The sequence below is a fragment of the Ranitomeya imitator genome, chromosome 3 (assembly GCF_032444005.1).
Source record: "Ranitomeya imitator isolate aRanImi1 chromosome 3, aRanImi1.pri, whole genome shotgun sequence".
NCBI classification, from domain to species: Eukaryota; Metazoa; Chordata; class Amphibia; order Anura; family Dendrobatidae; genus Ranitomeya; species Ranitomeya imitator.
In genome coordinates, this window is record NC_091284.1 from 350,430,041 (window position 1) to 350,444,568 (window position 14,528).

At 42.3% G+C, this 14,528-nt stretch overlaps 1 protein-coding gene across 5 annotated transcripts in view; it reads right to left on the reverse strand.

Annotated features, from left to right (window-relative positions):
• Positions 1–656: 656 nt before the first annotated feature.
• Positions 657–14,528, reverse strand: part of DLGAP3 (DLG associated protein 3) — a 764,134-nt gene continuing 750,262 nt past the window's right edge. For all 5 annotated transcript variants that reach the window (XM_069756813.1, XM_069756811.1, XM_069756807.1 and 2 more), the window contains 3 exons: positions 4,736–4,827; positions 3,293–3,436; positions 657–1,003 (listed from right to left, as the gene is read on the reverse strand). In XM_069756813.1, the coding sequence (XP_069612914.1) occupies positions 785–1,003; positions 3,293–3,436; positions 4,736–4,827 (455 nt within the window). In that variant the 3' untranslated portion in view covers positions 657–784. The remainder of the gene's footprint in view (positions 1,004–3,292; positions 3,437–4,735; positions 4,828–14,528) is intronic.

The window sequence follows — 14,528 nt, forward strand, 5'->3', positions numbered from 1 at the left end:
TAGCATTCCACGCTCGGACGTCGGCATGAGCCTTAAGAGTAGATTATTTATACATCATGGAACTAAATTGATGTCTGTTGCCAGATTATATATCATTTCTTATTTAAAACGTCCCTTATAACCTACCTGTGTATATTTCCGAACAGTAGTGAGTTACCTGTATTCTCAAACATGCATGTACCAGTATATAGCAGGGTCACAGAGCATTGAAACACTACCTAGCACAAACTGAACGCACTGCATTGCAGGTCAATACAGAGTGTTTCCTTGTATCTAAAAAATAGGATTTTCCCAATACAAATAAAAATTATTGAAAATATCTCTTCCAGTTTGGTTTCTTCTAGGCATTAAACGCCTCTAATCTGGATGCACTAAAACATAGCTCTAAAAGGGAGCTACAAAAAGACTTGGACACAGTGTTTACTTGTGGTCGTACTCAGTACTGCTACACAATGCAGCATGCCGTTTTTTTCAAGCTACATATGAGTTTAAAGGTAGAGGGAGTGGAAATGAGACTGGACGTGTAAGCAATTCCCTCCAGTCTCTGCAATGGAGACAGCACTGATTGGTTAACTAGCTCTGCCCTTTGAAGGGGAGGGATTTTAATGAAAGGGTAGTTTGGTATGGGTTAGAGGGGCCTCCCCAAAATTACACAGCTGTGGTCTTTTTTTCAGCGTTTTTCTTTTTTTTTTTCTTAGAATATTCTTTAAATATTTTCTATGTATATATATGTATATTATTATGTACAGAGCATACAAAAGGTTATTACTGTACATTGTCCTCTTCACAGTCGAGTCTGGGCTTCAGGTATATAAATCTCTATGCTGTCGGCACTCTCTGTGGCAGAGTTATGCCGGTAAGAAGCAGCCCGCTTGGCTGCCAATAGCCTCTTCCTGGCCTCTTGCCTCTGACGGTCAACAGAATCCAAAGAGCGATCTTTGACTGGATGAACCTTCTGACGGAGTGGCTTCTTTGGTATGAGAGGAGGAAGCTTCTTCTCATCCTAAAAAATTGCAAAATGCATTACATAACCCATGGAATAATTTATCTGTACAATACATTTCCTCATATTTCAAGTTACTATATTCTTAATTATGCAATATTATTTAGCAAAATTAAGTTCAAAATCAAGACAATAATATTCTGCAGTTGCATAAATTTGTAGAGAATTTGACCTGCAAAGCCCCCCCCAAAATCACAGAAGCTTACTTGCAGACAGTGAATTTCAATAATGCTACAGGTAGAGGTGAGGGAATAAATTTGAATAAAATTTAATTCTACTCAAATTTCACAAAAGATCCACATTTGCCAAAATGGAGATTTTTTTGTAATTCGTTTCCACACTGATTCAGCAGAATGGTGACCACTTCGGTATGCTCTACTATTACAGTGCATTGTGAAACTACAATCTCTTCATAGGAGCTCTGTTATGTCAGGTACAGGATACATGTTGGTTGCTTGATAGCAGCCCTTAAGGCTTAAGCATCTGCGATAAGCGCTAGTTTGCATCAAGTTACTGTCGGGTGCCAGTTATGTAACACAACTTCACTCGCTCTGCATAGGTTTCTGCTCCTGAAATCACTTAGCTGCTGTACATGTTTGACAGCCATCGCAAAGGCGTTAATACTGGCAAATTTTGTAACAATGTAATTTTATAACTATGCACATAACAGCACTAAGTGCTCGACCTCCTTTCTTCAGTGCTCCCTGCCAGATCAAGGGGTGTGGTTTGCTTCTTTTCTTAATGTAAGTCAGTCCCCTGACAAATCTTAGCAATAGTAGTGGGTGTACTTAATGCTCCCCCTCTTCCTCACTCTCCCTACTGTCCTATGCTGTCATGTTTATCTCAGATATGTATATATATATTCTGTATGTATATATATATATATATATATATATATATATATACAGTGTATATATATATATATATATATATATATATATACCTTAGCGTGTAATCTGTCGATTTATAAACAAAATACTGACACCATGTGGTTGAATGACCACTTGACACGCTACAGCATTTATATAGAGGGAATCTTGATGCTTAATTGTATATAAGGTAGAGGACACAGTGGACCACACTACAAAACCAGTGGAGTGGGGGTTGAGAAAAAATAATGGTATTCTCCCCATTCATTAGTGCAGTGAAGATCGGCACCTGCTACACTCACAGGCACAGACCATATCAAAGTGGTATACAAGAATGTACAGGGAATGTATGAAGTGCCAAGCCGGAGAGAAAGGGGAAAAGAAAGCCATCTCATCCAAACTCATTCCACTTTGCGTGTTCTCCCTGTGCATGCTGCATGCTCCTTCACAAATTGAATGTGACATGTCAAGGAGCATGGAAGAAGCTCAGGATAAGTGGTGAAAGAGCAAAGAGAAGTGACATAAGAGAAGGAGAATGAGAAGGCAGAAAGTAGGAAGAATCAAACATGCACACAGCCAGAGATAAAGCTTAGTTAGAGGACTGAAGTAAACCACACACCTTTGGCCTGGGACAGCGCATAGAATTCCATGGTCTGCAGTATCATCTCTACACCGATGACACACAGATCTACCTCTCTGGACCTGACATCACCTCCCTACTTACCAAGATCCCACAATTTCCGCTATTTCATCTTTCTTTTCTACTTCCTTTCTAAAACTGAACATGGACAAAACAGAATTTATCATCTTTCCCCCATCTCACTTTACCCTTCCACCAGACCTATCCATCAATGTCAATGGCAGCTCACTTTCCCCAGTCCCGCATGCTCAGTGCCTCGGGGTGATCCTCGACTCTGCCCTCTCTTTCAAGCCATATATCCAAGCAATTGTTTCCTTCTGCCGACTCGAACTCACAAACATTTCCTGGATCTGTACATTCATTGACCAAGAAACTGAAAAAAGGATTGTTCACGTCCTCATCATCTCCCGCCTAGACTATTGCAACCTCCTGCTCTCTGGCCTCCCCTCTAGCAATCTTCATATTAACCATATTTGTAATTTTTGGACAAATGTTGTAAAATGTTTGCACTTTTTACATGCTATTTAATGCAAAATCTATGCCTAAGTGAAGTTGAAACTGAATAATAAATGTACAGACGTATCCAACATTATCTTCACAGCACTATGCTATTGGTGTAATGCTCCATATCGTTCTGTTATTTACATGGCTCAGCCAAGGATGTAAATACGGAGTCACAATTGAGATGACCGAGCCTATAGATGAATGAGCAGTGCTATTTTTAACTGGATGTTTTGCATGAAGAACTATTCTAACACACACTTATTGTAAGTACTATACCTTGCATTCCAATAATTTCCATCCATTGTCTTTCAGTTGCTGCAGCTCGGCAAATTTCATGCCCACATCTTCAAAGGATAGCTGAAGGAGGTCCCAGAAACCAGCAAGGTCTTGAGAGGTGGGTAGAGGAAATGAAGTGGGATCCTAAAGAAAAAAATGTTAATTAAATACATCAGAAAGTTTTAAACATGCAACATATTTGTTACTACTGATCTATTGAATACCTATTTGTTGGGTTCTTTTAACGGCACTTATGCTTCTGAACAGCACAGAAAGCTAATGTGTCACTGATATGTCTTCTTAATGATAGTTTAGTGGTAAAATATACTGTATATGACAAATGTATAGGCAGGTGTACAAAACGGCAGATGTTAAAAAGGGTATCAATACTTCTAGATAAACTTTCACACAGCTTTTGAAGGAACTTGGCAGGGAGATTGTTCCAAACATCTTGGAGAACTAACCACAGATCTTCTGTGCAAGTAGGATTACCCAAATCCTCTTGTCTCTTTATGTAATCCCAGGCACTCTCGATGATAGAAGGGAAGTAAGCATGAAGTTGCTTTCATCTGCTGGACTTTTATTTTGCTTGACTGACCACTGTGTCTACTGTCCTCAACATTGACCATTTCTTGGTATGCTGATAAATTCAAGCAGTTACTTATCCATCATGCAATACCATCAGGGAGGCTTCTGAATAGCTCCAAATCTATTCTGGAGCTGGACAACCATCCTAAACATATAGCCAGGCATACTGTCATTAAGAACTATCTACAGCATATGGAAGAATACTGAAGGAGTCTTGAAAGTGAAGATATAGTCCCAAAAGAGACATCACTGAGTTTGGGTATATACATTAAGGGGAATCTGTTACGTGAAAAATGCTATTAACCTGCAGATATAGAGTTAATCTACAGGTTAATAAAGTTCTAAACTTGCCTGGTGCCCGGACTTAGAGCCCTCCTACCAGGAGAACATGAACTTCATTCTGCCGGCAGCGTTGTGCGTTCAGTCATAGGGGTGGCACCAGTGCCAGTTCAGTCACTGCTCTGTGTACAGAGAAAGGCGGCCATAACCATGCCCATGGCACTGACTGACAGCTGCTCGTCATTAGGGCCGACTGTCAATCAGTCGTGGAGGGTGCAGTTAAAGCTGCCATTCTCTATATGCAGAGCAGTGATGGAACCCACACCAGCATCACCCTTGTGTCTGAAAGCCGAAACCTGTAGCGTTTTCAATTGATTGTTTTTTGGGTGTATGGCACTGTAACTTTCTAATTGGGTGGTGGCAATATATTTCTTTTTGTAGCCAAAAATTAACAAATGAACACTGATGAAAATGTGCTCCCACACTCTGATGGAAAATAGTCTAAAACTCTAATTATTTTCATATACCTCTGCTATTACTATTATTATTATTATTGCCAAGAATATAATCACTTACCATGTTCTGCTGGCAAAGCCTGAAAAACTGTTGAACTTTCTGAGACATTAGGAGTTGGGAGCTTCCTACTGCGCTACGGATCTTCTCCAGAACTGAAATATAAACAAAGATCACAAATTCAGGTCATTCGTAACATACAGGTCCTTTTTTGCCACTGAGCACTGGATGTCCAGTGCCGAGGGCAACAGGTTTCAAGTGGCACTACCCTCTGCTAAAAAAATAAATCATCCTTGGTTTCACTGCCCTCTTTGCTACCTACAGCCAATCTGCTTGGGGTGCACACAGAATAAATTAGAAAGGTCTGCAGAGAGTAGTGAATTTGTTAGATCTTCTGACTGCTGCTCTAACAATCACTTTGCACACTTTGTAATAGAGTGTGGAGGACTCTAAAGGGACTATATATACTGCAAGGTAATCGTGAACGGACATGGTTAAAAATGCTCTTACACGATTATCTTGCATGCAGACAGGTTGACAATTATGATAATCAAAAAACTCGATAATTGGGTGAAATAATCTTTTGTAAAGTGCAAGAAATCATCGTTCTGGGCGATGCATCATATTATGTAAACAGGTTTGACATGCAATAAACATGAAGGCTGGTGTATAGTTAAACATCATTGCTTGGGTATGTTTCATGCCATGAAGAAGGATCATAATTAGTGATGAGAGAGTGTGCTCGTTACTCGAGTTTTCCGAGCAGGCTCGGGTGGTCTCCGAGTATTTGGGCATGCTCGTAAGTTATGTTTGAGTCCCCACAGCTGCATGAGTTGTAAGTTAGACAACCTGAACACAAGCAGGGATTGTTAGGGAATCCTCACATGTATTCAGGCTGTCTAGCAGCCACAAATCCTGCCACTGCTTGGACTCAAACATAATATATGAGCATGCCCAAAATACTCGGTGACCACCCGACCATGCTCAGAAAGCTTGAGTAACAAGCACACTCGCTCATCACTAGGGTTGAGCGACTTTTCTTTTTATAGGATCGGGTCGGGTTTCACGAAACCCGACTTTTTCAAAAGTCGGGTCGAGTGAAATCGGCCGATCCTATAGAAAAGTCGGGGTCGGGGTCGGCCGAAACACGAAACCCAATGCAGTGCATTGGGTTTCAAATGGTTCCCAGGGTCTGAAGGAGAGGAAACTCTCCTTCAGGCCCTGGGATCCATATTTAAGTGTAAAATAAAGAATCAAAATTAAAAATATTGATATACTTACCCTCGGACGCGCACTGGTTCTCACCGGCAGCCTTCCTTCCTAAGAATGAGCGCCTGAAGGACCTTCGATGATGTCGCGGCTTGTGATTGGTCGTGTGAGCGGTCACATGGGCGTCACGCGACCAATCACAAGCCGCGACGTCATCTAAGGTCCTTCAGGCGCTGATTCTTAGGAAGGAAGGCTGCGGGTTAGAACCAGGGCGCGTCCGAGGGTTAGTATATACCTATTAGGAATATACTCACCCTCGGACGCACCCTCGGACGCTTCCTTCCTAAGAATTAGCGCCTGAAGGACCTTAGATGACGTCGCGGCTTGTGATTGGTCGCGTGACGCCCATGTGACCGCTCACGCGACCAATCACAAGTCGCGATGTCATCGAAGGCCCTTCAGGCGCTCATTCTTAGGAAGGAAAGCTGCCGGTGAGAACCAGGGCGCGTCCGAGGGTCAGTATATCAATATTTTTTATTTTAATTCTTTATTTTACACTTAAATATGAATTCCGATACCGATTCCCGATATCTTAAACATATCGGAACTCGGTATCGGAATTCCGATTCCAGATCAGAAGATCGCCGACCTCATGGCCGACCCCACACAGGGGTCGGGTCGGGTTTCATGAAACTCGACTTTGCCAAAAGTCGGCGACTTCTGAATCTGGCCGACCCGTTTCGCTCAACCCTACTCATCACTAATCATAATTGATCTGAAATTCCTAGGACATATACACTCTGAGTCTTCTAAATATTTTTTTGTAGATAATTCAATATAGCTATCCATTACTTTATATGCATCGTAGGAGTTGGATTTTTTTTTTTCATTTTCTGTGTAAATGATCCTACTTGTTTTTTAAATAACAAATACATTGTTATTTTAATGGCTAAAGCTATATAGTATAATTTTATGTCTATACGAGCGAGCTAGAAATCCCCCATATCACTAAATGGGTTGCTTTATTTCATCAATTAGGGATGATATTATCGAAACTTAATAACAAATCTAAAATGTTACTGTATAAAAAATGTAGAATTATAAGCCATGCTGTGAATACATTAAACTATTTTAAACAGTGTATCATGCTGTATCAGAAGAGCTGAAAGAAAGAATTAACATCAATTATTTATTTTCTTCCACGCATGATAAAAACAAATTATCAGTTGTAGTGACAGGACTCCCCAATGCACAACTCACCAATCATCAAGTAAAAATGCATTATTTATAGATACAAGCATCAAAATCTCCCAGGTATTATCTAGCTCAAACTAGTCTGGATTTTCAATCTGTTTCCAAAAATTCACCATGCCTATACCTTTATACTTCTTGCACTATTTTGTTGAAGGTCCAGGATCTGAGCTTTCTATAGGTGGCTGTAAACAGACATAATATTATTATTTTACTGTTGAACTGTGTGAACGGAAGAAAGGGTATTTAGAACTCTGTAACAAAAATCTATCATAAAGAATAAAATTTAATTTAAAGACCAAAAATGTTTTCTTTTCTGGTGGAAAAGCAGTGAGGATGAAAAGTCAGGAGAAGAAGAAAGGGAGACAGAAATAAAATATGTATTTAACCCCACTATGACCTATGATGTGCAGGTACATCATAGGTAGAGTTGAGCTATAGCGCTTACCGAATAAGCTGCAGAGGGAACCCGGTGTTAGGGCTAGCGGAACACACCAAATAATTAAATAGATATAATAAGGTTCGCAGCCCGGGGTCCACCGTGCAGAGATGGAACCTGCTACTAAGTAATGACGGACTATATGGCGGTACAATGAGGATACACACATGGGTTAACTTCACCCTGCATGAAGAAAGCGATCCCTGTTAAGTCACAGGGTCACGGTACCGCACAGAGAGCGCAAGCAAGGAACCACAGAACTCTATCCCAGGACACAGGATTAGAGTTCGTGTAGACCTCTTGCGATCGACACCACAATTGAGGTATCAGAGGTAACTAATATGCACAGAAGTGCATGCTGTGCCACACTAGCGGACGCCACTAACCACCCAGACTTGGGTAAGGTAAGCGCTCTAATAGCGCACGGCACTGCACTGACGGTCACAGCAGTTAGACGCTGTTTCGTGTGTTAAAGCTGTGAGTTCAGCCGGGCGCTAGATTGCAGCCATACACCTTACGCGAACAGTCATACACAAGGGATGGGTTTTTTAAGGCAGGGGTCCCCAACTCCAGTCCTCAAGGCCCACCAACATGTCATGTTTTCAGGATTTCCTTAGTCTTGCCCAGGTAATAATTGCATCACCTGTACAATGCAAAGGAAATCCTGAAAACATGACCTGTTGGTGGGCCTTGAGGACTGGAGTTGGGGACCCCTGTTTTAAGGAACGACTTGCACTCATCAACACACACACGATAACAATTGTATACTAGCGCATGGCCGTGCGGCCATGCAAACCTTTTATAGCTGCAGCAAGTACAAGGCCTTCCGAGAAGGACCAATGGGAGTCTGCCACAAAAGAAGAACACCTTTAGGACCTTCCTAGAGGACCAATAGGATTAGCTGCAGTATCTAAGCATGTGACCCCTGACCTCCAATGGGAGGTCATCCCGTGGGCATGCTCTGAAAGGGAAAATCTGGACTTAGTCCCAGAAAGACCTGCTCGCTGCTGAACATTGCTGACTACAAGAACAGAGCCTGGAAGGGCAGTAGTAACCAGTTGTCCAGTATTAGCCTGAGCTAGACGCTGGGACCGACATCTCCGCTGAGCAGACTCCACTGCAGCTGAAGAAGAATGGGAGACCGCAGCGGAGATGGTTCGAGATTCCCCCTGTGCAGAGGCGGGAACTCGACACCTAACACCCGGCTTCCTGGATCGCGCTGGCCGATCAGCTTATCGGCGCCTCAGAACATGGATGTTAAGCCCAACAAATAGGTTCTCCATGCATGTGCTGTGACTTTGACACAGCCGCAACCTATGCAGCTGCGGCACTGATCAGCTGATCAGCCAGTGCGATCTAGGAAGCTGCAGCTTATTCGGCAAGCGCTAAAGCTTGCTGAATAAGAGGGAACCAGAACAAGTTCGCTCAACTATAGTCATGGGTCACCTCACCCTCTTTGAGTCAGGCTCTGGTGCTGAGCCCACATCTTTGCGGGCACATTACAGCTGATTTGTTCAGCTATCAGGTGCCCCTAACAGCCGTGGGTGTAATCGTGAGCCAACTGTGACTGTTAGTAGTTAAATGCCGCTATCAATCTCTGACAGCAGCATTTAACATGCGCGAGCCCGAAGCTCCACCCATTTACTCCACCCATCGATTTCCCTATCACATGCCGATGGCTTGGCATGTTAACCGAGGGTCTGCAGGAGATCACCATGCTTGTGATTACCAATCTGCTATGAGCATCGCCCATTGGCTGGCATTTATAGCAGTTGATCATTTCTGTAGCACAAGCTATCACAAAATCGCAGATTCAAATTTCCTAAGGAGACTATTAAAGCAAGTGAAAGGTAAAAAAAAGTTTTAAAATATATATTTTAAACAAAATAAACTATAAAAGTTCAAATCACCCTCTTTTGTCCCATTAAAAAAAACAATAATAATAAAACAAATACACATATTTGGTATTGCTACATTCAGAAACACCCGATCTATCAAAATATAATAATAAGTAATCCGATCAGTAAAGGCATAACGAGAAAAAAAAATCAAAACTCTAGAATTACACTTTTTTGGTTGCCGCAACACTGCAATAACTTGTACCCCAAAATGGTATTGATAAAAACGTCAGCACAGCGTGATAAAAATAAGACTTCACCAAGCCCCAGAGAGATTGTGGGATTGCACTTTTTTGCAATTTCATCGCATTTGGATTTTCTTTCCCGTATTCAGTACACAATATGCTAAAACCAATGGTGTCATTCAAAAGTACAACTCATCCCACAAAAAAAGCCATCAAATGGCCATATTGACTGAAAAATAAAAAAGTAATGGCTCTGGGAAGAAGGGGAGCAAAAAACGAAAATGCAAAAACGGAAAATGGCCTTGGGGGTTAGGGGGGTAAGTGATGTTTAACCTCTTCACAACACATGACATATATTTACGTCATATGTCATGTTTATTACTTTTATACAGGCTTCAGCACTGAGCCTGCATCTTTCCACGCACATGACAGCTGATTTAATCTTTAGTCTTGTGCCTTTACCAGCCGCAGGTTGATTGCAGCTTCACCCGTGGCTGTGAACCAGTTAAATCCCGTAGTCAATCTAGGACAGCAGGATTAAACATGTACCAGCCAGAAGTGCACCACAAATCCATCAGCTCCCCGTTCACGTGATCAAGGGCACCGATGGATTGTAAAGGCATCCGGGGACTGCAGTAGACCCCCGTGACTGTCATTGTGAATCTCCTTGGGACGCCAGCTCATGGACGGCATTCACAGCAGATTGTGATTTCTGCTCTACATAGCAGTGCTGAATCCCTGCTATGTGAAGCACAAGCGATCGGACTATCGCAAATTCAAATCTTCTAAGGGGACTATTAGTGATGATCAAATAGTGAAATATTCATGTTCGGAAAAATCGGCACAAAAAATTTCTAATATCTGTGTATTTGTACCGAATAACAAATCCAATGCAAGTCAATGGGAAAGCCGAATGTTTTTCTACTGGACCTAACAAACAGGTATGGTGGCATGGAAAAAAAGCGGAAATGGATGGGAAATACCTAAAACTAAATGGGAACAGCATGGAGAAGATGCCTGCATGCCTTTCTGGCTCACATATATTGTATCTGGGAATAATGTTGTCAGACTTTTACGCCGGTTTTACAGATTAAAAAGACTTACCAAACCATGCATTTTTTTAAATGGAATAATGCTAAGAAACATTATTTCCTTCATAATTACATGTACATAATGCAAAATAGAAAAAAATTATACCTCCCCTTTAGCATATGTTCACAAGGAGCATTTTGGCTTTATCTTTTCCTTTAACATTTTTGAGGGCTCTCACTCCTATATTTGGGAGGACCCTCCCTCATGCCAAATATTTAGCAAGATAGTGGATTACATATTTCCCATCCCTTTACAATGCCATTTCAAACATGCCCATTGGAATTTTTGGCATCGCCCGCCATCACCATGACCCCCAACCTTGTGATTATGCGACCCTCGCTGACAATTAGCAGAGTCCCACCGTGTGCTGTTAAACTGGCGTTTTGTCCACAGTTCATTTTTGCCACCGGATCCCAATGGAACCACTGTCACAGCGGGTGAAGCCGCAGTAAGGTGAATATAATACAGGAGATGGGGATCAATGTCAGTTAATTGGATTTTACCAGACACCAAAATCATTAGGCTATGTGTCCACAGGGTGTATTGGCAGCGCTTTGGATGCAGCGGATACCCTGCTCCACCCAAAGCCCTGCCCCCTTTTGTAAACGCGGTGATTTTGATTCCACCTGTGTTCATTGAACACAGATGGAATCACCTCATCCTATACATAGACTGTGTTATTTATCTTGCGGAGATGGAGCATCTCCGCAAGATAAATAGACATGCTGCGGTCTATAAAGACACGCCGCATGAACAGCTACGCAGAGCCGCTGGATGCTGCCCTGCACGCATATTGGAGATGAGATTTCATAAAATCCCCTCCACTATGCTGTAACATCTGGACGCTGTGTATTGGACGCTGCGGCTGTACGCAGCGCCCAATTCGCAGCAAAAACTCAAGCAATACGCCCCGTGGAAACATACCATTAGAATTAAATTCGGGATATAGTGCATGCAAGCAAGGGCCTGTATTGTGGTCAGTCTGTCAGGTCTGAAACCCATGTCAGGATTATGTTCAAGCCTCATTTAATTTGGAAGCAGCCTCCTCAAGGGAAAGAGGCAGGAGTGCTATTTGACCAATCTGCACAAGCCTACGCACTTCTTCTGGAAATTACCCAACCAGGCAGAATGTATCTTTTCCATGTTTTTGAGCAATAATGGAATAATTACAGGATATGTCCCAGAGAGTGATGAGGTCTGTGAAGTGTATTACTCAGGTGACAGGCAGTGCTACAGAGCTCAGGTAAAGGCCTTAGTGTGTCAATGACCATGTTCCAATATGTGTAAGGCTGAGGCCTGAATAGGTCTCTGGAGCGTATTAACCCAGTCTCTTAGATGTGCTTAAAATGTACAGAAACTGGCCAATACCCCACCACCATTTTTTTGTAAGGACACAAATGTAGAAAATGTAAGGGAAGCGACAGTTTAATAAAGATACAAAATTCTCATTTAGGAGCCTGGAAAAGTCAGCAAGGGTCTTTGTCCAGCACTGGACAATGTAAATTGCCTCGAATATGTATGCCCAATCTAACTAAAAATTTGTGAACAGACATATATACTGACAAGGGACAACTGAACGCTGTGCTGTGACATCGAACTGGACATGGTTGCTGACTGCTGTGTCTGTGCAACTGCTGGTTGTGGACCGGAGACCTCAGCGCCTCCTACATGGACAGCAGAGTGGGAATGACGTAACACAGGGGAAGGGCCAGTGGTTTCACTGTCAGACAAAGATTTTGTACGCAGGCATTCCGCAAACCTACTGGCGTCCTGCATATATGAGCAGGATATGCCGTATGCTATTTTGTACGCAGGCGTTCCGTCCACCTACTGGGGTCCTGCATATATGAGCAGGATATGGCGTATGCTAACAGAGGTATTATGTCAAATTTCCCTTTATAAAGGGATGCGTGGATAAGCTTTTCAAACTAGCAGCATATATACAGTATATATATATATATATATATATATATATATATATATATATATATAGCATGTTCCATTACTGTTATTATTATTCTGTGTAAGGCTGAAGCATGAAGAATTATGTCTAGAATATTAATGCATTTATGTTCCAAAATTACCAAGTGCAGACCAAACAAACAAGATCAGTCGACCAGATAGACGCTTAAAAAGACCCTGAGAAGGACAAAAAGATTATATATAGATTGAAAGTACAAGTTTCACCACTGCACAATGTGCAGAGGTTTCCAAAAATTACCCAAGGGGTCTATATCATACACAGTGAAAGAAACCGTAATGGGGACTTCACAGTACACTTTGCAGTTATTACAAGAGGTAGAGATAGAGAGTACAAGCTTCACCATTGCACAATGTGAAATAGTTTCCAAAAAATTAGCCAAGGGATCATTCTCAGACCAGTTGAAAGATGCCATGATGGGGACATCACAATACACTTAGCAGTTATTACAAGAGGTAGAGAGTACAAGTTTCACGATTGCACAATGTGCAAAGGTTTCCAAAAATTAGCCAAGAGGTCTCTCTCAGACCAGCTGAAAGAGGCCGTGATGGGGAAATCACAATACACTTAGCAGTTATTACAAGAGGTAGAGAGTACAAGTTTCACGATTGCACAATGTGCAAAGGTTTCCAAAAATTAGCCAAGAGGTCTCTCTCAGACCAGCTGAAAGAGGCCGTGATGGGGACATCACAATACACTTAGCAGTTAATACATGAGGTAAAGATTTAGAGTACAGGTTTCACCACTGCACAATATGCAAAGGTTTCAAAAATTACAAAACAATACCCATGTGGGGTAAACATAGATGAACAGTAAGTACTTGTTGCAGAAGAAGGAGGAGGAGGTGATTTCCTGAACAAAATGGTTTTGGATGGTAAGGGATGCACATTAAGACAACGTCCCCAAAAAACATTTGGTCTCCATTCACATGATGTTGCTGCCATCCATAGGGCTTAAAAAATCTGAGGAAATACAGGTCTTGTTCAATTTTAGAAGAGTCTGCCTGTCTTCATCTTCCATTGTCAGGCGTGTGTGCCTATTCGTTATGATTGCACCTGCAGAACTAAAAACCCGCTTAGACAACACACTCGTGGCAGGGCATGGCAGCACCTCCAAAAGCATAAAAGGAGAGGTCGGGCCAAGTATGCAGCTTGGACAACTAAAAATTAAAGGGCAGGACGCTGGCAACTTCTAACGTTGGTTAACTTCTAACTCCTCATCATAGTTACACCTACAGATAGCCCTTACTGATGGGACGGTAGCATGAAAATGGCCCAGTTGTTGGACATTCCCCCCACCAGTTGCACCTGGTGTTTGTGGCCCTCCCCTGTAATGCTTGTGGGCGAAAATGGCTGGTACCTCTGCCACCAGCATTGTCTGGCACGCATGCACTGAAAATGGCACATCTGCCTCCAATATTAAAAAAGCAAATTTCTCCTTGTACTGTGGTTCAAGAAAGATGCACAGCCCGAATTTCATGGTGGACAAAATGTCTTTCAAGTGAGGGTCTTGGGATAGGCATCTGGACATGAACTCTGCCATGTGTGGCAGACTACAAAGAATCAAACGTTCAGTGTCGTCACCAGGAACAACACTAACCATCCTCTTCTCACGATGCATAGCCGCCTCCTATTCAGGCCATCCATTCTGGACAGGCATGAAGCTGTGATTGGGAGTCCCCTCTGTAGCGCAAAGCAAAAAATCCTGTTCCTCCTCCTCATCCTCCTTCTCCTGTTCCTCACCCAATGTTGCCTGAGAATACTGTGTGAGAATGGGCTGTGTGGTGTCAGCCAGTGTACAA